The sequence below is a fragment of the Gymnoscopelus microlampas genome (assembly GCF_963454915.1).
Source record: "Gymnoscopelus microlampas genome assembly, chromosome: 13".
In the NCBI taxonomy this organism is placed as follows: domain Eukaryota; kingdom Metazoa; phylum Chordata; class Actinopteri; order Myctophiformes; family Myctophidae; genus Gymnoscopelus; species Gymnoscopelus microlampas.
In genome coordinates, this window is record NC_139950.1 from 25516666 (window position 1) to 25542342 (window position 25677).

The following is a 25677-nucleotide window of genomic DNA, read 5'->3' on the forward strand; positions in this document are numbered from 1 at the left end:
TAAGACAATTCAATTAAATTATGGTTACTGTACTGTTGTGTCCACAGACAACATGAAACCCCATATTGTGAATATAATATGCACCCTCTGCAGTAAGTAAAAAAATAAAATAAAATAAATGTTATTCAATATAGAATAAATGTACGATCAAACTGATTTACTACCTTTATTTAGTGCACTATAGACCCATAAAACTCAGAATGGTGGTTTATATGCCAATGAGGAGTTCCTCATGTAACTGGGATGGGGTAGGGGTGAGAGGGAGGCAGGGTTAGTGTGTGTGTGTGTGTGTGTGTGTGTGTGTGTGTGTGTGTGTGTGTGTGTGTGTGTGTGTGTGTGTGTGCGATGTTGCACACCTTTGAAGTCCACCTCCCCATTCCCATCTGTGTCGAATATGTCGATGACCCGCTGAACCAGCGGGTTCTGTTGGAGCTCTGGAAGGGACATGAACTCCTCCACACTGAGCGAGCCCGAGTTATCTAGGTCGAGTTTCTTAAACCGCTTCCCTAGCCTTTTAATCTCATCAGCATCGACTGGGGGAGAGAGAGAGAGAGAGAGAGAAGGGAAACATATGGATGAGCAGAAGTAAGCTTAGATCAACATAAAAAACACATTCGTCTTTTGCGAAACAAACAAGCCCTCAAGATTGGGGCCAAGAGTTGAAGTCACACAACGCATGTAGGCCTACAGTATACAGCATATTTACACCAGAGGAGCATTTGAGCACACAGCCGCCCTTCACGTGCACCTGCTCATATTGTAGTTATCTATTACAACAACCGAAAGCTGCATGTAGGTCAAGGACAACTTGCGCAGACCCGAAAACCAGCTACAGAACTAAAACTGTGACCCAAGTTCAACAGGGAAGCTCCAACCCTCCCCAGCACACTTACATCTATTTGCGTCCCTTCGTCCGGTCTGCCCAGCTGAGAGCTGGGTCCTCTTTAACGCTGCCATTTCCAAATAGCTCTAGCTTTGCTGGTCTCTGCTTAACAAATGGCAATAAGGTGTTGGTGGGAGGGGGTAATCCAGAAGCAATCAGAAAAGCTGTTGTTAACTAGTATATAAGCTCATTCACACATGGTCACATACCTCAGCCAACCAGACTTACAATGCCTTGCTCTAATCTGCATTCTCCTATTGATACAGGCTATTTATTCATCTTTACCCCTCACTGACAGAGGAAGAGAGAATGACGGGGCATGAAAGAAAATGGATAATGGCCAAATTTAGAGGACCGACAATTCGATTAATTCCTCTTCTGTCAGTGTATCGTATTGTACCGTAGTGTAGACTATCCTATTACATCCTATCCTATTCCAGCTTTATTGGAGTCAACTTTATTACGCACCATGTGGGGGAGGGGGGGGGGGTCTGTTTCAAATAATTTTCATATGTGAAAAGGTGAACATTCTGCACAACATTTAAGAGAATGAGAAGATGAGGCAATGGAGAGAGAACATGTACTGTTTTGGTAAAGTGGGACGGTACGCAGTAAAATCCTGAGGTCCATTTTCTTTTTTACACTCACAGAGTTCATTTAGCACCCAGGATGCTGCAGTGTAGCTTCAGAGAGCAAGAGAGAGGGAGAGAGGTAGAAAGATAGTTGCTGGGTGCATTTTGAGGTTGTTACACACACACACAAAGAAAGGCTGTATGCACCCTCATTGTGTTTTGAGTGAGAGTGGGAGAGAGAGAAAACAAGTGAAACAGACACAGCAGAGACGGTAAGAGAAAGTCCTGAGTGTTAATTTCAAACTGCAATCCGGAACTGATTTGAACTTAAGACTCTGGAACGATGCAAGTCAGGAACGATGCAAGATGGAAATGCATGCCCCACCCAGTTATGCAATACCAGTTGTGCTCGTCTGTCTGGCTGTGTACTTTTTATGCTCATATATGGAGATTTCTGTATCTGTATCTGTCTGTGTCCCTTTTATACTCATACATGGAGTTCCGTGTCAGGCATGCCCATTTATGGAGTCGAGGCCAGTCTATGAGGTCATATTGATGACATCAGTGTACTCCATATCTGGGGATTTATCGATATTTCTGATAATTTTTTATCGGTGGTTCTGGACAACCGCCTATCAACACTGGCCACGGCACTCCCTCGGGTCGCCAGCCGAGTTTGAAGTCGGTCGGTCAGACAGTTCTCGACAGTGTTAGGTAAGATACTTATCGTCGGATCAATGTTGTTACGCGGATTCTTCTTATTTTAAACTGTTACCCTTTGTGTCCAGCACCAGCAACCAACTGGATGTGCGCAACCTTCACTTTTGAACAGGCCTAAATGTGTATCGTTTTGGGTCCATTGGGTCCATTTGTTCACTCAAGAGTTAAATTAACACAGATTTTACCGTGACTGTGGGCAAACCCATGACAGCATACAGTATTTCTCTGTAGCTCATGGCTGAGAAATATCAGAGTACAGGGCCTTACATAATCTACTAGTTCACTGTCTGCAGTATACAGAACCTGCCACTGTCCATTTGCAGTGAATGTGAGGCCTAATGTTCCTGCCCCAGCTAGTGTGCATGAATACAGAATCCATTAATGAAAATAATCATCTGTAGTAAGTAGTGAGATGATTTAGCTTTAGGGTCGGAAAGGCTATTAGCATGAAACAGCAGTTTGAAGCTGTGTTTGAAATATGTCACAAAAAGTCATTACAAAGGTGTTGTTTTTCATGATTGTTCCTATATAGCTTGAGGAACCGAATAGAACATGGCGCCACTTCTCCATTGAACTCAATGGACACGTTACCCCATTACTTTGAATGGTGTCCTCAAGCTCAATTGGACAAACAAATGTCTATCCATTTCAAATGGTGGATTGTGTTTTTTTCTTCTGAACACTGATTAACCATAAGCATTAAAAACTGAAAAAGATATGCGGAACAAAATGTCAGACATGACTGAACTACTTAGTGCGCACATGCCATGTAAATATCATGGGTTCATAAGTGCACATACCATGTATGTCCTGGGTTCATATCTGACTAAAGACCTGGGTCACATTTCCCCCTCCCTGTATTTCCCCTCTCTCTCCACTGTGCATTTGCAGGACAAGATAAATAGCATATGCACTCGGCAGATTTATGCAAGATCAATGCAATATCGATCAAATCAGTATAGGCAAAATAATGCTGATATTTTAAGGCAATATTGTATTTTTTATATTTCTGTTTGAATGTGAAGCTAAACGACTGAATGCTGCCGATTCAATCAGTGTTTTCTGGGGATGCTTTCAAAAGAGTCTACCTGTAAAACAAATAAAAGTAAACAAAGTGGAATTTATTTTTAATACATATTTTTTTGTCTTTCTTATTTTTTGGGGGTTTTCTTGTTTTTATTTATAGTTATTACAGTGTAGAAAGACAGGAAAAAGGGGGAGAGAGTTAGGGAGTGACATGCATGCATCAAGGGTCCCCCGGGCCCAGGAATCGAACTGGTGGCTTGCTGTCGGGCATTAGAGACTATGTGGTATGCACAAGTGAAAATAAATAAATGTTAATCTAAACAAAACATGTGAACAAGTAACCAATAGATCTGCATAGTATAACTAGCATCAATCAAAATAGGTGACAAGAAGGGGTACAAGAAGAGAGTGCTAGGAGGTGAGGTGGAGTGTGAGTTTTTAGACCACAGTGGAAAATGGGGAGCGAGTCTGCAGTCCCGACCGCAGGGGGGAGTTTATTCCACACCTTGGGAGCCAGGAGGGACAAGAGTCTAGGACATGTGGAGCGTTGGCCAGGGTGTTTTAGGAAAGGTTCAAACAGACATCCTGTGTTAACTGATCTAAGTGAGCTGAAGGTATGGGGGGGTGCCATGCCTGCGATTGCCTTTTAGGCCATCTCCAGTGTCTTGTACTGGGTGCAGGCATCAACCGGAAGCCAGTGAAGGGAATGCAAACAGAAAACTTCTCTGTATGCGTTCCGGACAATCTGGTACAGGTTTGAGCATCTATTATTGCCGCAGGGCAGAAAAGGGTAGACATCGTCTCAGCTGTCTGAGGAAAAACTTGCTCCGGCAATCACAACCACTTAACAAACATCAGCACAATTTACAGACACCCCCTCCTTGAGTTCTTAGTAAAACAGGTGAGTCACATTAGCAAATAAAGTAAATGTGTTGTCATTCATATGAAACATTGTACTATAAAAGCAGTGGTCCGGAGACCCCCAGGGGTGATTACAGTGGTTCCAGGGATCCCCAGCCAATTGAGAAGTACTTTCATTTTACTATAGATCAATTCAATTTGAATTATATCTAGCTGAATTAGCCATTCTAACAAAATGTTTCAATATCTCCACTATGAATCTACTTCTCATGCACGATTATGCCATTTTGACTATTCAAATGTAAACCGAAACATATCAAACATGTCAACATATTTCATATCATTGTCCCTTGGACAGAATTGTTTGAAATGAGTGTCCGTGGCCGAATAAGTCACATGAAAAAGTTTGAAAGCCTTAAATATTTCCATACTTTCCATAAGTTGCATCAAGCATTTTTGATGTAGATGATGCAGCCGAGAAGGATTTAGAACATACATGGGCCACATGTGGCCCCCACCTTCACTTAATGTGGCCCGCAGGTTAATATCAGAATACTGATATATTATTATTTCAGCTGTTACAATTCCAAACATGCAAACATGATCCGATTTAATTTCTTCTGTCTATATTAGTAGCTTAATGACTAGTATTACAATTCTATTGTCTTTTTTTTATGTCCAATGTATTTGTATTTAAGTACATAAAGTTAACATAAGTATGGATTTGAAATTAAATAAAAATGTTATTTTTCAGGATTCCAATAAAAAAAATTGCAAAAAAAAAAATCTGAATTCCAATTCAAAAACTAGCAAAAATAGCAGATCTACGAGCTCAAAATTGCTATTTTTGCTACTTTTGCGTGACATAGAATGGCCCGACAGTATATGCAATGTGGCCCTCTGGAGTGAGTGTGGAAATATAGTGGCCCTCTCCATCATCAAAGTTGTCCACCTCTGATTTAGAAGAACAGATATTTCCAAATTGTTTTATTTAGCAAACCAAGTTCATTTGAAGGTAACGCAGTAGAATTACAGTGCCTGCACCTGTTTTGTATTTAAATGTAAGCCTTACATGAGAGGGAAAACAATTTGCCAAACCTAGAGGCAAGGGAACATATTCAAAATCCATTATGAATTTGGTTGCATGCATGGTGCTCAGGTGAAAAAAAGAAAGAAAAGACAAAGGGGAAAACACAAAACAGCAGTACACAAGTGTACACAGTGAAATTCCTAGTGTTAATTTATCCATTTGCAAGTCAGATAGTGTACAAAATGTAACCAAATTAACCTGTAACACTTTTTTTTACACTCTACAGATATCATATCAAATGCGATCAGCAGCAACTCATTTTCAGACACTACACACCAGGAGAGAGGCTCCTCACAACACTGTTCTAATAAATGGCTCTGAGGGAGACCCAATGCAAGTGTGAAATTATTATCATAATCTCACAGACTCCACTGCAGAGCGCACACACACCACTTGTGTGGAAAGGCTGTATGCACCCTCAACTGTGTTACTAAGCAACTAGAACGCACTATTTCCCCCCACATACACACACACACAAAAGAAGGAGGGGAGCACGGTAAGGCAATTGTTCACACAAGTATACATGAAAACATATGCAGATGACAGTGATACACGAACGAACACACACACACACACACACACACACACACACACACACACACACACACACACACACACACACACACACACACACACACACACACACACACACACACACACACACAGCCTGTCTTTTAAATAAAAAAAGCCCTTCAGTTTTTTTCATAGAATGATGTCTATGACTGTCTGCTTGCATGCAAGGTCTTTCCATCCAATTTCCAAGTGAAATATAAAAAAACGATTCTAATACAATATATAACATGAATCCACTGTTTCCATCAGCTGAATGGAAAGTAAACGTGTGATGATATTTAATTTAACCCCGTAGACCTCAGAAAACGAACGAGGGACCTCATCATGGTAACCATGTCTAGAACGGCAAACAAAGAAATCTATTCGCTGTTTATTTTGCATTATCTGAGAAATGACATCCAGCACTGACCAGTCACCTCCTTATATCCTTGCCATCGCCAAAATTCCTTTAGCGAACCCTGGGCCTTTTTTTCGCTTTTCATAAAACCTGGCATTTCCAAAACGTCATTAAGTAATTTGCCATCGTCAGCATCATCAGCCCTCAACAGCTTTCGCAGCACATTAGTGGGGACATGTGACTGCATTAACTCTGCTAACCTGCACCAAAGATGGAGGACTCGGGGAGAGAGAAATGCAGTTGGCAGGTTAGTGATAATTACAGCCTAGGTCCTAATGCATGAGTACACACACACACACACACACACACACACACACACACACACACACACACACACACACACACACACACACACACACACACACACACACACACACACACACACACACACACACACACACACACACACACACACACACACACACACACACACACACACACACACACACACACACACACGAGCAACATGTGTGAGGGTGGGTAAATAAGAGAAGGTTGGTTGCATGGCCCAATATCCTATGAAACTGACACCGCCACCGAGCCAGTCGCCATTTTCACTGAGTTGAAGTACATTTATATAAGATAATGGGGCTAGCCCCACCTACTTAAACATTTGGACATTCGTTTTTTGGGGTAGGCATTAAAATTTCAATTTGCGTTTGGATTATCTGCACAGATGTTCACCAGCAGGTGGCATTAAGCATCAAATGACCACCAGAATCAGTCTTTCCAAATTTGACCTGAATATGCACGAAAAGTCATCAACCGGGAAGTAATCTCTCAAGACAGATTCTTCGAACAGCAGAATCTGTCAGCACCGCTGCCCTAAACATGTAGTGTTGTTGTTGGTAGAATTAAACACAGAAGCACCCGGGAGGAAGTGGATTAAGAAAGGGGAGAGCCAAACAGAGTTCCTGTTTCTACACAAAAAAGGAGGTGGTGCCCCCAGAGGTGAAAACAAAAGGGGGAAAATTGATATCTTTTTCCGTTTTTGTTTTTACCCGGAAGTGCATTACATTGTTGGACAACAGACACATAACTCTGCATGTAAGCGTGTGAGAGAACCTGTCCTCTGCGTATCTCGAGAACCGACGACCGATTCCATTTCAAACTTGGCGTGTGTATCGCCCGAGGGAGTGCGATGCCCGGTGTTAACTCGGTTGGATAGGCGCGGCGGATGTACTGAACCGCTGATCTGACCAATATGGCCATATATAGGCATAAATGGAGATCAGGTTATCCAGAACTGCCCATGGAACCGATATAAACATAGTACAAGGACCAAACTTTCCACTCCAAGCAACAAATTGACCACTGACGCAGAATACTGGCTATGGTTTCAAAACCTGACATCAAAATTATTATACAAAGAAGGTTGGTAAAAATCATTACACTGTAGTTTAAGCACACTGGTTTTAAGTAACATCAGTGTATTCACTGATGTAATTTGCCTACAACTTCGAGTTTTGTGTCAATTCAGTGCATATTATATTCCTATTATGAAACAATAATATTCCTATTGTTTAAATGTTTATTTTTTAGAACAAATATTTGGAGCTCCCTTCGGAAACCCCAATGGATATATGAAGCCTGTATAATTATATCCGGACGAGCCCTAGAAGATATGACAAATACTGCACGCTTGAGTGTCACATTATGAGCAGATACAGTACAATGGCTATCCACAAAATGCATTACATTAGAAAATACTTAAATCTCTATTGATAGAACATTTGGAACCAAAAAATTGCTATATTGTTTTAACTGTTAATGAATGAATAATTCGCCTGCATGATGAATGAATATTCATCAACAGGTCAAAAATATAGCAATTTCAGTCTCCAAAGATCACATGGTAGGCAAAGAGCTTCAAATAGCCAATGACAAATGTTATTTTATTTTTCCCAATACAGTATATGTATGTATTTCTTTCCCAAACAAGGGTCCCAAAACCTAGAGGTGTGCATAGATGAGCTGCGTTTAGAGCACCCTCTGGTGGACAAATTGACAAAGTGATATACAGACTGAGCGCAGACAGACAGTATTGCTTACAATAGTTTCACATTCACTCCCTCAATCAACCGATAAGAGATTTTAGCAGAAAATAAATCATTTGTAAAATAAACTTTTCCTGCAGGAACAATACAGTCGTCCTGGCTCTGGAAATCAGGTCAGAAAAGGCACACGCACACATGTAACTAGAGCACACCTTCTCTAGCACACTCACTCTCGCTTCATCTCTCTCTCTCTCTCTCTCTCTCTCTCTCTCTCTCTCTCTCTCCTGTCACCTCTCATTTAGGCCACTGCTAGGGGAGAGCCACACTGCAGAGAGTGTGTCGTACTGTGGCGAGAGAAGGCTGAGCAGTGCTCGGCTCTGGGCCTAATGTGTGCATTAGGCAGATTGCTGCGGCCGCGTGGTCCTAGCACCAGCAGCGTTCCGCTAATGCACTGTACACCTACAGTACTCCCGCCTGCATGCGTGCACCGAAGCGAGTGAAGGCTGTGCGGAAGCATGCTGTCGGCGGATATTTATAGCCGTGGCATCATGAGAACTCCCACCAGCCCCACCCCAAAGAAGGCTCTGGCTCCTGCCCTCAGGGAAACCCCTAGCAACAAGGAACTCCGGCCTTCAGCTGAGCGTTTATTTTTAGGTGGCTGCAGGCAGGGGGTGGGGTGTGGTAGGGTGGGGTGGGTGGTGTTAGTAGCAGGCGATGGTTACAGACGGCTGTTGCTCTTCTGCTATGTGTGTACTTGTATGGGTGTGGGGTAAAGAAAGCAATACAAGTTTTGTGTGTGTGACTTTGTGTGTGTGTGTGGTGTGTGTGTGTGTGTGTGTGTGTGTGTGTGTGTGTGTGTGTGTGTGTGTGTGTGTGTGTGTGTGTGTGGTGTGTTCTGTCTGTGCAATGCATACTGCATGTGTGGTTGCATGGACTAGGCATGTGTCTGAGCGCATGACTATGTGTGTCTAATTACGCTCCCTCTCGCAAGTAGGCCATTCAATTTTTGCCTGACCTAAGCTTGGCTCAGGGAGCAGCAGCGAAGCGCTGCACTGATAACGGGAGATGTCTAAAACAAGAAAACGCACAGAGAGAGAGAGAGAGAGAGAGAGAGTGGCGTTGTGGCACTTAAAATGTCTTTATATGTTTATTCTATTCACTTTATGAATTAATGAATGAATGAAGTTAGGTAGAGGTTCATTCTTGCTACAGTTGATTCTGGCTGAATGCTGCAGATCATGTCTGCATTATCAACAAACATTTAACAAACTGAAAGCTGAGGGCAGTGTTGCCTTGCCAAGCATTGCCACTTTAACCCACTGGAGGCACCCACATCAGATCTGTCATGAGATACAGAAAAGTAAGAAAACAAACTAAATCATTAACCCTAACCTTTTAATTAATTAAAAACAGTCTAAACTTCCTGTCTCACAATGTGTGATTTAACCTAATTTGCAAACCTGGAACTTCTAATAATTCATTACACACATTTATAATTATCGTCAACCTACAGTAGGTCTATGGACAGGTGAGGTTCATGTATGTCTTAGTTCTATGCACAGGTAACCAGTATATAGTATACGTTCATGTCTTGTCTAGTTGTCTTGGTTCTATGTACAGGTGAGCCAGTGTATAGTTTCATATCTTGTCTTAGGTCTACTGTATGCACATGTGAACCATCGTCTTGTCTTGGGACCGTGCAGGGCTTCGATGAAGCAGGTGACAGGCCAGACCATCATTCATGTGTAAATATGTAGATCATTTGTTTGATTCTTTGATTGATCTATCTTCCCCTTGTTCCTTCTTCTTCTTCTTCCCATGGATGTAACAAAAACGATAGAACTTGCACAAAAACAAATTTCACCCACTTTTGTACTTCTGTAAACCTGTGACAATCAAGCGGATTCTGATTTCTTCACTATACCAGTGCATGTCTGTCCAAGCACTTGATGGGCTGAACAACTGTGCTGACAGTGAAAGCAGAGAGAAAGAAAGACACTTGGGAGGTCAGAGAGAGGTAAACAGAGAGTGGGGAGAGAGAGGGTAGGTAATAAAAGGAGACATGGGAAAAGAGTCAAGACGAAGAAAGAGACGGAGAGCAAGAATGAAGACAGACACTGAACAGGAGACAAAATATGAAGCTAGAGACAAAGGGCCGGCCAGTCAAAGGGACAGAGTAACTAAGCGGAGGAGACAGGCTGAACAGATCCCAGACAGTCTCTCCAGGGTTCAGCTCCTGGTCAAACACCTGTTTCTCCATCGTCTCCAACCACAGCCAACTACTGTTGGATCCGGGGAGTTACAAATGTTTTACCCAGGCAAAGAAGGTGGAGCGTAGTCTAGGAAACAGATTGGTGGACAATAATAGGGTCTATGGACATAATGCAAATACAGCAAATCTGAAGCTCACATTACAAGCTTGTTCACAAGCCTTAACTGATTGATGTCACATATTGCACTGAGGCGTTATTAGCAGAATTGGCTTTATGCATTTTCAGATATTTTGATCTACAGCTAGTCCCAGAGGCCTACACAGAAAATCTGCAGTGTTCATTTATTCATTTGTAACAAACTAGAGGTTCGGGCCGCGTAGCCAGCAATATAGGCTATATACTATATACTATTAAGCGAGACACACAAACACAGTAACTGCGCAGGGGACAGAGGGCGGGCAGTACTTTTCCAAACAGAGAGGAGGGGAGTTTGCAATAAAGTTAGTAGCCTTAATTACCGTTTTGCAAAGGAAAAAGTAACAACACACAGACACACTCAGCGCAGACACACACACCTGGTGGAATGGAGAGGGGCACACGCACGCGAGCGCACACACACACACACACATTGTGTTTGCAAAGAAATGAGAAAAGCAGAGTAACAAACACACACACACACACGTTAGTACTGTCTGGTGGAATGGAGGGGGGCGCACGCAGACACACACATGACGATGTCTTTGCAAAGAAATTAGAAAGGCAGAGTAACAAACACACACACGTGTGCATCTGTTGTGTGGCGTACACGCACGCACACAACGTTGAAAGAACGAAATAGTAGCATGTAACAATACACACTCAGGTAAATTGAAGCATTACATTATTACATTTTTCTGCTGAAGCTGCGCTTAAGCTCGTCATTGTGTGTGCAAAAGGGCAGTGATGTCTGTTTTAGGTGGAGGGATGTATTTTTGGAGTAGTAAAAGTTAACTGTATGTGATTGAAAGTGAAAATGATGTCGTCCTGTCCATGCGTTGTTGTGGTCTACCAGACAGAGTTAAACAGGCGATAACTAAAGACACAAATCTATCTGCACTAGATAGATTTGGCACGCACACGTGCACTTTACAGGGAACGTTGCCGCGGTGTAAATAATTTGCACAGAGAAGATACTCCTGACCTGTGTGAGGCAGCAAAGGGCCGTAAGGCATCCAGTGTGGCAGAAACTACATGAAGAAGAAAGATAGAGGGGTTCGCTACTGAGGCAAAATATTGCCCAAAGAACGAATACAATGTATTCTGAACAATTCAAAGTAGACGATCCAAAGGCTACAGGCATGATTGATTGATTTTTAGGCTAAATGTGTAGGAAATTGGACAGGTGGTCTGCTAGAACATAGCTACAACATATCAGAAACTAAGAACAACACAACAGAATACGACTGAAGCGATAACACCGGAAGTGGAACCACAAGGCAATTATATTAATAGAGAGAAGTACAAATGTAGCCTAATTTGGTCACATTTGTTACATTAACACTGCAGGTACTCAATACAGATAGGGGACAGTACACCCTATCTGTCCTCTATTTGTCCATGACTCTGATTTATGCATCTGGTTTCGGACAGCCATTTGAGACACTTCAGTACAACCCACATTGTATTTTAACGGCAACACATGTTCACACAATATTCCACTATGACAGGATTGTCAGCGTGATCTGGTCGTTAGACCAACTGTCAACACAACACAAAAGGTCCTAGCCACTCATAGCCAGCCTATGTTTGTGTTGAAAAGCGGAAACTAATTCTAAAATGACAATGAGGGTATTCTGAGCACTGACATTGTCCTTTGGATAGCCTACACTTAGGGATGTTCCTCTGCCTAAGCTCGTTAGGTATAACCAACAAGACATCTTCAGCCTGGCCCGTTCTACCAATGAAAGTTGATGCATACAATAGAAAATTAGAAAGGAGCATATTGCAGGAATTCCACACACACATGGTGATTGTAACCATCACAGCATATAGAAAGATAGGCTTGCACTCTCCAATGGCTGTAAAAAGTGTTGGAGTGAGGCGCTTGGGTGGCGCAGTGGTAAAGTGCGTGCCCACCACCGTGGTGCATACGGCTTTGTTGAGTGTCTATACAGACACAATTGGCCCATGTTCAGAGGTGGGAAGCCGGGCAGGGAGGGTGATATCTGTCACTGCAGGTACTCCTACGGGCTGGGGTGGCACCTATCAGCAGGGAGTGTTGGACGGGAGGAGTAGGACGAAGGCTGTATGTCCTCCCTGTGGGGGCTCCTCACTGACAAGTGAGTCAGTAGGACACAAATGTGTGTGGGGAGGAATGAATTGGCATAATGAATAAATTGGGGAGAAAAAGGAGGTATAAAGCACCAAAGAAAACCGTGTTGGAATGTCGCTGACTTGCTGCCCATACAGTCCACTAAATGTACTCTTATGGGTCCATTTTTATACTTTCAGGGTTCATTTAAACCTGTGTACTTAACTGTACACAACTGTTGTCTTTTATTGTCATCACAATTAGACATGGTTGGTCTCCATAACTGTATTGTCAGTTTATCATCATACTGACTGAACAGCCAACACAGGAAAGTGACTCATACAGTACATCAAGTTCTGCATCCTCTCCAATATTAGGAGGCTCTGAGATATGGAGGCCAGGCAGGGTCAAAGGTGTGACCTGACATGCAGCTCGTAGACAACACAGCTTCAGAGAAGCCCTCGTCGGCTGAATGACGACCAGGCCAAGAACAATGACATGACAGCAGACAAGAAGGGATGATACTTTTACTTACAATGTGAGCACATTTCCAGGGGGTAACTTGCTTCATTTCCCTGCAAAAAAGAAGAGAGAAAGACAGAAAGAGTCAGTTGCAGTTTTAACCCAAAACATATTCATTTAAACACGCACGCACAGTAGCCATCAAAATGTACACATTTTAACAGTCAACTTTCAACTGGCCGTCCCCATTTTGGGCATGCCATTAATAAGGACATGGTCAATGACTCATTGACATGCCTATAATCACTCATTACAGGCACAAATTGTGAAAGATTGTCAAGATTGTCATACAAATGTTAAACTAGCGAAAATAGCCTAAATCTAAAAGCTCACAATGTGTCATATCACATCAATTGTAGAGCGCCTATTTAAGTGGTTCAGTTGTCAGAGAATGAGAATCTGGGAAATAAGAGTCTAAAAGCCCTGCTAATGGCCTGTAGGGGTCATACGGTCCCTTACACCCTACTTTGATCTTGTGTGCAAGTGGAAATGTTGGTGTAAGTTTGGGCTAGAGGAAAGGCCAAGGGGTCACCAAAATCTGTAGGGTTCATCCTCTATGTATAAAGGTGCACAGCAAATTCCATCGTGCTTCCATTCTGCCACGAGCTTTCAAAACATGTTGTTTGGGACTAATTGTTGGATGGACAGACTTTCTTGGAAAAGCCCAACCTGATAACTAGAAATGAAACTATAAGCTAATGTTCCCCAACTGGTTTGTCATAATAATGCTAAAGCATTGTGGACATACTACTACTTTAGACGGGGGATCAATGCATTAACCAACTTTAACCCGGTTGTGACTTGGACATGGTAAAATCTAAGCCTAAAACCAGCAAGCAACCACATGAAAGCTCATTTTAGATGAACCATTTGATCGCTCTGATAAGCTGAAATAAATAAAAATGTTCATTATAAACTTAAAAACCTACAACCACAGGGCCACCCCGTCTTTATTTCCCTCTTCACTGCTCCATCTTTTCTGCCTTTCTTTTGAATCTGCTTTCCCCTTAATTCCTTCTTCCTTTCATTCTCTTTCATTATTCTTTACTTTCCTTGTATTCCTTCTTTGTTTTTTTCCATGTGTTGTCTAACTTGTCTTACAATATTCATTCATTCAAGTTTTATTTATTCTAGAGATTACACTGAGTAATTAAACTCATTCACAGTATCATGGAGTAAATACAATACATTAAACAACATCAGTGTGGGCCTGGGCCGCAGCGTGGCGGTCCAGGCACCCTAGGCTGCAATGCCAGCCTGACAGCGTGTCGCGGGTTCGACTCCCGATCCCGACAACCTTTGCTGCGTGTCACCCCCCCATCTCTCTCCCCATTTCCTGTCAGCCTACTGTCATCTATCAATAAAAATAAAAAGGCAAAAAGCCCCCAAAAAAATATCTTAAAAAAACAAAAAACAAAAACAACATCAGTGTGTTGGTGATAAAACCAATAACAATTTAAGGACAACGAAGAAACTGCCAACTACTCCAGTACTCGAATATAAAACAGAGGCTTCACGAACATAAAGCACATGCAATGGAACACACACACACACACACACACGCACGCACGCACTGAAGTAGCAGGTGTACTTTCTCCAAGGGGACACTGAGTCCAATTCCTGCAGTGCTGGCCTTTCCATGTGCTCCGCTACAAGGTGAGAGTGTTGGTCATCAGCCAACAGTGATTATTAACAAAAAATAATAACTAGGGCTAGACAATGTCCAGTACTTGTACTAATTTTGGTTCTATATACTTACAAGCAATACATGCTTTTTTGAAAATTAACAAAATAAATGAAAAAAGTAATTGAAAAAACACGGCCCTCTCACGTTTTAGAAGGACTTATATCAGTCACCAGAACCAGGGACGTGTGTTTTCAATGAGTCCACAATGGTTAAAATGTAGTTTGAAGTTACAATGGGTTTATAAAGGAAAAGGGCGTGTCTGATAACATTTATATTAAATATCTAAACACTGTATCAAGCGACTTAAAGTGCTCACAAAAGCCTGAGTAGATGTTAAAAACTTAAGCTCTATTTTATACTTCAACACACAGAAATAGCAAAAATGCTGGATCTACAATCTCATAAAGCACCATAGACGCGTTGTGAGCTTGTAGACATTCTATTTTCAAATTTTTGCCAAAAAATTGACAGACAACAAGCACTGAAGTCACGGTGTAACTACCAACCAAGGACATTTTCTGTTAATTTAACTGAGTGTGTACAAATATAACCAAATGGACAAGCGCAAAACGCAGAGATACACAGTAGAATCCTCAAAGTCAATTTAAATCCTGAGTGTACTAGTGAATAAAGAGGGGGAAAAGGGATTGGCTAGAGCCATTCCGATACCGTTGCAACATTTGTTCCATAACCTGGAGGGATGGTGGGTCTGAGCTCTGAGCTCTAAATTCATATAAATAATACAGTTGAACTTTACAGATTTTACACATATTTGACACTGCTCTGTGTAGTAGTTTGCTAGATTAGCTGCGGATAGACAGAAGCACATACAGATAAGATGGTGAAATTATGTTCAGCCATAAGAAGATAATACCGTTCCTGTATCAATGTTGTCCTGTCAGAACATCTAAGGACCCACTCAAATATCAATATATTACCAGGGAACAAAATGAGCACCCGCCAACCACCAATGACATGTAGATTTCCTCTGTGGTTGGTAAATGACGGAGACTAACCAGCCACTCTGTCCAACTTTCTGACTTTTCCCACTTCATGCAAGAAATAACTTCTGTTGTCTGTTCATGATTCTATTTAAAGTGTGTGTATGTGTACAGTATGTGTGCGTGTGCGCGCGCGCGTGTGTGTGTTTGTGTCCATTCGTAGCCTGAGATACAAGCATCACTGACACCAATCAAACGGGTAAGTCTCACTGGGAGGGTATCAAGTTCGCCCGTATGCAAATTAGGTCAAAGAATTTCATTTAATTAGAAATAAATTAAAGGAGTTGTGGTACCGTCAGCACACGTAATCGCAAGAGGGTGTCAAGTCGAGTGTAAAAAATAAATAGATCTACAAGCTAACAATGCAATCATGAAATGTGTTGATAGCTTATAGATCAGTGTAACTATGGTGCACTTATCAGTACATGCATGGTACAAAATGTTAGCCAAAATATAATTGTGTATGGAAACTCAAGAATTTAAACAGTTATGTATACTAAAATAATAATAATGATAATTAAAAGAAAATCATATATGGGGTCTTCAATTTTCACTTCAGAGCAGCTGACAGTTGTTCGTTAGTTAAGATGTGTGTAAACTGAATTGTAGATCGAGTCATCAAATTATAAATTGTTACTCTGAGGCTGCTATATATTTGCCAGGGTAGATCAAGCCATGCCCTGGACACCTCAACAGGGTTTTTTCAGCCCTCATGGGTTTGCAGGTCTGCCTTCAGTCCACTCACAATTATGCAAATACCCCTTATGTTATGATATTGAAATCAAAAGTAATATATAGTAATATTAATACATGGCAATATACTAACAAGCTATTTGTCATTTTTGGCTGGTACAAAATAAATGATGTTCCCTGTATTATCAAATTAGATCTGGTATAATTTTATAATTCATACTATAAGTCTACCAACCACATGCCTATAAGTAGGTGTTAATTACCATGTACCATTTGTTGGTGTTATCTAGGATTTTGTAAGAGTACTTTAATTTAGATTGTTTAGTTTGTGCTGTTGGTTAGCTCCACTGTTTGGGATGACAGTCATGCACTAGGCTGTTGCCATGTTGGTGTCACTGGTAATTTCAGGAAGCTAAAATTGAGGCATGTGGACGACACTGACGGCCGCCTGTGAATGCTTTTGTCAAATTAGCATCAAATCTACGGGTGCTCACTGCTCACACCAACATCTCTTGTTATCCATCTGGTCCTGACTGAGATATGGCTAGCTTATTGTGTAATTTTGAACTTTTTACCCAAAATGTAATTTGGGACAGCCTACTGACCATTCCCTGATCAATTTCATGACAGTCCGATCATGATTTTGGGGCTTTTCTGCCCTTATTTGGATAGTCCAGTGAATACTGACAGTAAACGGGGAGAAAGAGACGGGGAGTGACACAGAGCAAAGGCCATCGGGCTCAGGTATCGAACCCACGACTTGCTATCAGGCTGCTTCAGAGCCTATATGTGGTATGCGCCATCAGCGCCCAATGACCTGTAACTTTTCAACCAAAAGGTTCATCCTCTCATCAAGGCAGCCGACCTATCATTCCCATAATGTTTGGCAAGAACAATCTGCGCCTTCCTACAACCTAGTTTCATATTTTACATGCCTTACATATTTTAAGTACATGGCTTGAAATGCTTCAGTGCCCGTCAGATTCTCCACTGCAAGTTCATGCTCAAACATCCGTCCACAAGTTGTGACCTTGACGTGAGATTTGATCACAGGCTGCAACGTACATGTCAAATTGACGACAGATTCTGTTGTGCGTTTGTTTCATAAATAACGGCCACTGTCACGAAATGAAGCATAAAAATGCCAGGGGGAAAAAATGAATCAATTACCAGTGAAACTGAAAAATTACAAGTGTGGTGTAATGAAAGGCTGTGGAAATGGGTGAACACACTGAATCATATAGGGTAGAAAACTGCTGCTGTACTGCTCTGTGTGGGTTCAAACGTTCAATGATGTAGTCAAGCAAGTGTTTTTCATCAGCTCACTGCAATATACCTTCCCTTAATGGAGCTAAAGATATCAAAATAAATAAAATAAAAGTATGGGGTCACTGAAATCGGTAGGCAATCGAACCTCTTCGGGACCAAAGAGGTGGATGGACAACCCAACATCGCAATTCTTTGAGCCCTGATGCTGTTGTGGCTAAAAGCCAAAGTGGAACTTCTTTCAAATCTCAAGGGCCATGCAGGGGGCTGGTTATAAGAGCATGCCATCAAAAAAAACTGCATGGTGGGGAGAGGTTTTGGGGTGTGTATAAGTGTGTGTGCCCCCCCCCCCTCTCGCCCTCCCTCTATGTCCTGGCATCTCATCTACCACTGCAGTACTTTCCACTATGCCTCAATCTGGCAGTGGCTGGCAGCTCAGGCTGAACGGTCACACAGGAGCTGGTAGGGAGTTCCCTCATAGGAGGAGGGATGGGGGAGGGTTCCTGCAAGCCGTGAGAGATACCAGAGAGAGAGAAAATAGGAGACACATAGAAAGTGAAAGAGAGAGAGAGAGGGATGAGCATCAGAATTATCGTGCAGCTCTCCATCGAGGAATGCAGGCAGGCATGTCAGCTAGAGACCACACACACACACACACGCCTCAGCGAGTCAGCGTCAATGAAAACATCCAATACTGCTGCAGCGCTGTAATTCACTGATAAAAAGGGATGTGCAGGATAATGGGCGAGGTCAAGCATGCCAGATTTCACATTTCAAACATTTAGCTGATGCTCTTATGCAGGGCCTCATACAGCAAGTGCATCCACAAAAATAAGACACAGTTCCTAGATCAACAACATTAAAAGCTAACAGTACAAGGTTCCACACACACACAAACACAGATTAGCCGTCAGTCCTTTGCTTTCTAAGTAATTCAAGTGTGTTAAGACACAATAAAAAAAAGCATAGTGTTGATTTATTATTAACACAAAATAGGTTAATATGTAGGAATGAATACCTCCAAAGTCTGGCTCCCCTACAATAACAGCTTGTCAGTTTCTACCACAATATAAAATTCAGCACCGGGAGCAACATCGTGGATGACTTGAAGCAGGGAGACTACACACATGGAGATGAATAGTTTAAAAGTGTCCATGAATGAACACACCAGCCAGCTGCTCTGGGCACACTCTAAGCACCCAGCCTGGTGGGGATCTGCGCTCTTAAGAGCGCACTTTTCTAGTTAAGTCATGCGCTGGGTTACTGCAGGGTCACTGCTCAGAAACTGCTCACTCCAGACGTGCCGCTGCAGTATTTTAAAAGCAGCAAAGACCAAGGGGTAATGCAGGATTAGTCCCAAGAATTACTTAACCTACCACTTAAACCCTGTACTGGTTGACCGGAGTTCCCTCAGAGCTCTATACTAGTGACTTTTCTATTTTGTCTCTACATTAAATATCTTCACTGAAATCAGCCGATCTACAAGCTCACAACATGAGCTTGTAGTAGTAGGTCGGAGAGGCTAATTGTCGGTATCAGCCAGAGTGCTGGACTATAACCTGTTTCATAAAGCCCTAGATCCATGGGAGATGGAATGGATTGCTGGTGCGCAACACCTACCATCAACTCCCAGTACTTGCACGACTAGCCGGTAGTAGCCGCACGCACCCGAGCCGTGCTACTCACATGCCGATTTGGCGGTGCCCCGGATCGAACCCATGACCTTGTGCTCTACCGACTGAGCTACCCGGTTGTAAACTAGAGGGTTATTGGTGGTGGATACCCTTTGAGTGGGCTTACCGTCAGCTATAGCTGGTCATTACTAGGTTAGAGCTGGAGAGAGGGTCCCTGGAGGTAAAGGGACTTACGGGCAAAGCAGATTTAGTGTTTAGGATTATGAGGTTACTAACTAAGGCCTGCCTTAAAGTCAGCGGCGCTAGAAACTGGGATCGAGAATAACCATTAGTTCTTCTCTTTAGTAATAAAGTACGCAGGTTTGTATCAGACCACCCTCTTCATATTTTAATCAAGCATTGCAGAGATAATGTTTAAGAAATATGCAGAGGCGAGAGAGATAGCATTGGAGAGAAATTGAGAAAGAGAAATGGCAAGATGGAGAAAATAATTATAATAAAGACAGAGGAAAATGGTAAAGCAAGCGATTCTAAGACCAAACGAAAAAATATATATTTAAGGAAATAGAGTGTGGAGAACAGGAGAGAGAGAGAGAGAGAGATGTATGTTGGCCCATCAATAATGCATGCTTCATTCAGAATCAATTAGGCCTCCGGCACACAACAACACACATCCTGCATGATGAACAGTCTGGCGTCGGCACTGGTTCAACCCCGTTGCTACAGTCGACACAAAAACCCTGGCTAATTATAGACAGTCACAGACCCAGCCACAACATAAAAGGACCAAGAAACATGCTACCTGAGGGCACAGATTTTGCAGGGCTTTTTCCGTCTTATCGCTGGCAACAATTGAGACGTCATCGAGGCTTACTCGAGATCATCATTTGAATCACTTCATTCCAAGGCAGAATTTTGAAAAGCATGCTTTTAATCAATTTCATTTTTAGCCCTGATTTTGCAGGGTTTATCCATGGTCACAAAGCTGACCCACGCATCACTAGCACACAAGTACAGCAGAACATCACATATAGATAATACTACAGCAGCTTATATGTAAAACTCTACCACCCTCTATTCCCAACCTTCAATTGTAGGTATGGATGACCATTTATAATCATTTAAAAATGTCATGATAACTGAAACTTGTTAACTAGGTAATTAACCATTAACCAATAAGAATACAATTTACTATTTAGGAATGGACGAAGGTCTGTGACTCACTCAGTCAGGGATCGACATTATAAATGGCCCACTGGCCCGGAAGTACTATTTATATTTAAACCCTCTGGACCAGCAGAACACACCTTCCACTTGCCAGCTCAGACCAATAAAAATAATGCCTTAAAATGACAAATTATAACGCAGATTTCAGTGCTTCATTTCGGTGCCACTTAAATAGCTTAGCTGTCAATTTGCCGCCTGGCGCTCCAAAACAGACATTACAAGCAAATCTAAGATGTGTGGCTGCATTTTACTCGTTTTCCGACACCAGGACATGCTACGTGTAAAAAGGGGAACAGGTCAAATTTAATGAAGCATCTGGCGAGATGCACTTAAAACCAGCGATGCAAAGTGTCGACTGCGTGCATAATGCTCAATTTATACTCGCCGAAGGTAGCTGATCTACCCACAATGCGTTACGATGTGCAACATCTTGTGAGCTTGTAGAGCTGCTTATTATAATACAATTTATAATCAACACTAAAGAGTCGCTGATGTAGCTGCCCTCAGTCAAGTTTTACTTTATCAAGTGTCCCCAGTAGTACAACATTGCACATAACAGCAATTTCAGTGCGGGATTGCACATATTTGAATTGATTCCCTCAAATTTGGCACATATAATGTAAAAGATTCCCACACAGTTTTACAGTGATGTCAATATAATACAAACGTGAATGCGGGAGTAGTGGCTGTGTCAGCAGATGGACTGTCATCCATGCACTCTCTCCTCCAGAAACATTCAAGTCTTAGTCTACTCTGCCTCTCTACAAATCACGACATGCCCGCCCCTCCCCCTGGCAAAAATAGCAGATCTATAAGCTTGAAACGCATTATGAGCATGTAGATCGGCTATTTTCAGCACTTGACACCATCATATGACAAAGTAAATCAGGCTTAAACTCACCCTATCTGCCTGCTCGCCTCTTGTTGAACATTAATTACTAGGCGCATCAATCGCTCCACGTCCGAAAATATTTTTTATGCAGCAAGCAAGCATGTTTACAGCACTAGTGAAGTACATTCAATCAGTGATTTACTCTCAAATTATAGAACATTGCATAGCACGTTTGTTTTGATTTCCGGTTAGGTGACTCAAAACATGAGTGACATCAAATTAAAATAAGAGCAACAATGTATGGTGTAATATGTGTTTTGATGAAAAACTAATATTTTAATGACAAAACAGTGTAGAACTTTTGAACCGGTTTTGTTAGTATTGTTAACAGGAGTTTTATATACTCAAGCAAAATTGAGTTCATCATCATCAGTCAACTAGCTCATTGCTTACTGCTATCTGTAGTCATTCCCCAAAGGCCCATTCTGAGTACCTTGTTTTTTACTTTGTAGACAACTAGTATTATTATCATGATCATGTCTTTTACAAATACAGTTTTCAGATTGTATTTCATTTTCTGATACATTTTCAACATATAAGTTATATCGATGTATGGTTACTAAAAAAAGCACAAAACACAAGTTAAACAGTTAAACTGCAATTTGTTGAAAATAAATAATTATATATATCCTCCTTTGGCCGGCCGGCCGGACCACGTCACTCAGACATTGCCATAAAAAACCTGATACGCCCATATATATATAGGCAGGACCACGGTCACGTCACTCTGACTCAAACATAGCGATAAACAAACCTGATACGCCCATATACAGGCATTCACTATGACTCAGACATAACTATAAACAAATCCAATACGACCATATATAGGCACGTCACAATGACTCAGACATAATCAACAAACCCGATATGCCCATAAATAGGCATGTCACTATGACTCAGACATAACCATAAACAAACCCAATATGCCCATATTAGGCAAGACCATTGCCATGTCCCTCTGACTCAAACATAGCCATAAACAAACCTGATACGCCCAAATACAGGCATTCACTATGACTCAGACATAACTATAAACAAATCCAATACGACCATATATAGGCACGTCACAATGACTCAGACATAACCATCAACAAACCCGATATGCCCATAAATAGGCATGTCACTATGACTCAGACATAACCATAAACAAACCCGATACGCCCATATATAGGTATGTCACTATGACTCAGACATAACCAGACCTGATATGCCCATATATAGGCATATATAAATATCCAGTTATCCAGAACCGCCAATCCAACCAATATGCCCATATATGGGCATGCCATTATACAGGGTATGGCCATAATGACAGCAGGGATCTCCATATGTGGGCACAAAAGAGACACGGACTGACAGATACAGAGATCTCCATATATGGGGACACAAACAGACTGGTACACCGGGTACTCTGACAAATCCCCCGACTAGAGCCATATGAAATCCGTGTTAAGGGAATCGCGGACGGAATCGCGGAAATGACCAACAAAAATGGAATTGGAATAAAACACGGAAATATTGCAGAATTGGCCCTAATCTGGGCTGAAATTCAGTTTTCGGGAGAAGTCTGTCTGCGATGTAACATCACCACGCTGTTTCTGAACGGAGCGGGGTGAATCTGGCTGACAATAGCCCAAGTTTAAAAAGGGCTGAAGACTTGTGGTTAATGTTTGTTGTTTAGTAATGATAATTAAAATCTACAAAGTAACTAAAGTTTTCATAACATTTGTAGTGGAGTAAAAAGTATGATATTTGCCTCCGAGATGTAGGCTAGTGGAGTTAAAGTATAGAAAATTCGAAATACTCCAGTAAAGTGATAAATAATAAATATACTGTAATGAGGTCATGTGTCAAATAATGACTAATGTGTTATTGCAAGTGTGCCATTTAGTCATGTGTCAGAGCATATTCTATTTTATTTTCCCACCACTGAATTTTATGGACAGGGAAGCTTGCTAGATAAAGACTTGATGATGTAGTTAGAATAAAATTATCAATTATAATTTACTGAGAATACATAAAGCAAAATACAGAATTCAGAAATATTAAAATGGAAAAAAAACAGAATTTGGGAAAAAATAAAACAGATTTCATATGGCTCTACCCCCGACACTATGACTCAGCCATATTGATCGGAGGTGTGACGTAGGTGTGAGGTTGTGTAGCGGCCCGAACTCTAGATGTGAGGGCCGCTATACACACACGCACAAGCACACGTATATACATTTATATATTTGTTTTTATTCCATTTCACTGGGGCCCATTCAAATGACTACCTGTGGGTCCTGGTATCCACTATATTGAAAATCTAATATCACTGAGAATCCCTTGAATTGGAGCAAAGCGCTGAAGTGCAATCTGATATGCACAGCACAATGTAGGACTTTTAGTTAACATCATTAGTAGTGTCCCCCCAACGTGTATACATACATCCCCCCATATGAAGCATTTAAGGGGAGAATAACACAAGTAGTGAACTGCGTAGTGGCTGTCAGTCGCAGCGTATGTGTGCATATCAAATCAAATATACACCTGGCGTTTATTACTGATCAAATGACAGATGATGATGATACAGTATATGACAATGTCGAAAGCTGTATGCTCAAGCAAACACCATTGCTCGTAAGTGCAGTCAATGTTCTACTAAAGTGAAAGTGTCTATGTGTATGGCATATTGCACACCACTCTATACCTGCTATAGACTGCTACTGTGGTCGTAAAAAAAACTAGTATATACAAAGGTTGCAAGTTGCATATAACGATGCAATGACAATACTCCTTAAAAACCCAGAGGGGGCAGCGCAAGCCAAAGATGTTTGTCACTGCAGGAGTGAGGACTTTTAAAGCACTTTTAAGAAATGTTATGTTCAAGTTCATGCATCATTGTGGTGCTCTCAAGGCCCATAAATAGATGTTCATGCTATACATCCAGACTAAGGGTGCACTGGCTGGAGTGCCTGTATGTTCTTCCTGTGGATTAATTCTTATGTATACATTTTTAATCAACTTTAATAAAAGTTTTTTAAATTACATTTCTGACATATCTGTCAAAACATCGGTAATCGGGGGTCTGGCATCGGTCGGGCTCTAAAATTATGGACCATCCGGCACACTGGCTGGTAGGAAGAAAATGTCCCTAATCTACTACTGTAGATATGCCGTGCTGAGTGTCGTTATTGCCTCACTCATCTTGCGTTAATAACTGCGTTCTTTTTGATTGATGCAAAGCTAAAAATTCAGATCATAATTTTAGTGCAAAACATATTGTTATTCTTCAAAACAAGGTATTTATTTCTCTGTGTTTACTTGTGTAAGGCAGCACCAGCACTTGCAGCTTTGTAACGTGGCGGCTGCCTCCAGGCGTCCCTTTGGGCATTAGTAATAACCAGTTACAAATTTCTTAATTGTAACTGGTTAAATGGTAAGCAATGAATAAACTTTTCTGATCTTATGGTGGTGTGGTGGTGGGGTTGCGTACAATGCGTTCACTACACAATCCCTAACGGTGCGTTTACACATACCGAGCTCAGCATCACGCTTGATCCACCCAACGCTTGATGCCTGTGGGCATGTCACAGATGCACAGTGGGTGTGTCACACTTGAGATTAAAGACACAGTATGTAACTTTGCCCTGTGTTTGTTTTGTTTTTTTTACCAATTATTTCCCTATAACAACAATAATCAGCCACTGCAGTAGTGTAGTGTTTTAATACCTGTATAAACAAACACATTTCCCTCTCACTGTATTTGTAGTTTTCACTGTTTGTTTTGGTAGACAGGGATGTTTTTGGTCCTCTCAAAAACAAAAACAGTGAAAACACCAAACACACCCTTTTTTTTTTACGTGGACCAAAAAAATCTTTGTCTACCAAAACAAACAGTGAAAACACCAAAATATAGTGAGAGGGGAAAGTGTTTCTGCAGGTTAACACCACCACACTACTCCAGTGGCTGATGACAACATTTCTACCCAATTCCGTCCTTATACGAACACAACTGGCCCGTGTTTGGAAAAGGGAAGATGGGCACTGGCGGGCAGGGAGGGGGATATTTGTCACCGCACGACGTACTCCTACAGGCTAGGGCGGTGCAGCTGGGAATGTTGCATGGGAGGAGTAGGAAGGCTCTATGT

The 25677-nt window shown here is 41.7% G+C and overlaps 1 protein-coding gene across 1 annotated transcript in view; it reads right to left on the reverse strand.

The window, feature by feature from the left end:
• The window catches only part of LOC311058810 (calcineurin subunit B type 1), a 39712-nt gene that overhangs the window by 9090 nt on the left and 4945 nt on the right, over nt 1-25677 (reverse strand). Inside the window, exons 2-3 of the mRNA XM_084076321.1 lie at nt 13158-13197; nt 357-533 (exon numbers count right to left, since the gene is read on the reverse strand). Coding sequence (XP_083932447.1) covers nt 357-533; nt 13158-13197 — 217 coding nt within the window. The remainder of the gene's footprint in view (nt 1-356; nt 534-13157; nt 13198-25677) is intronic.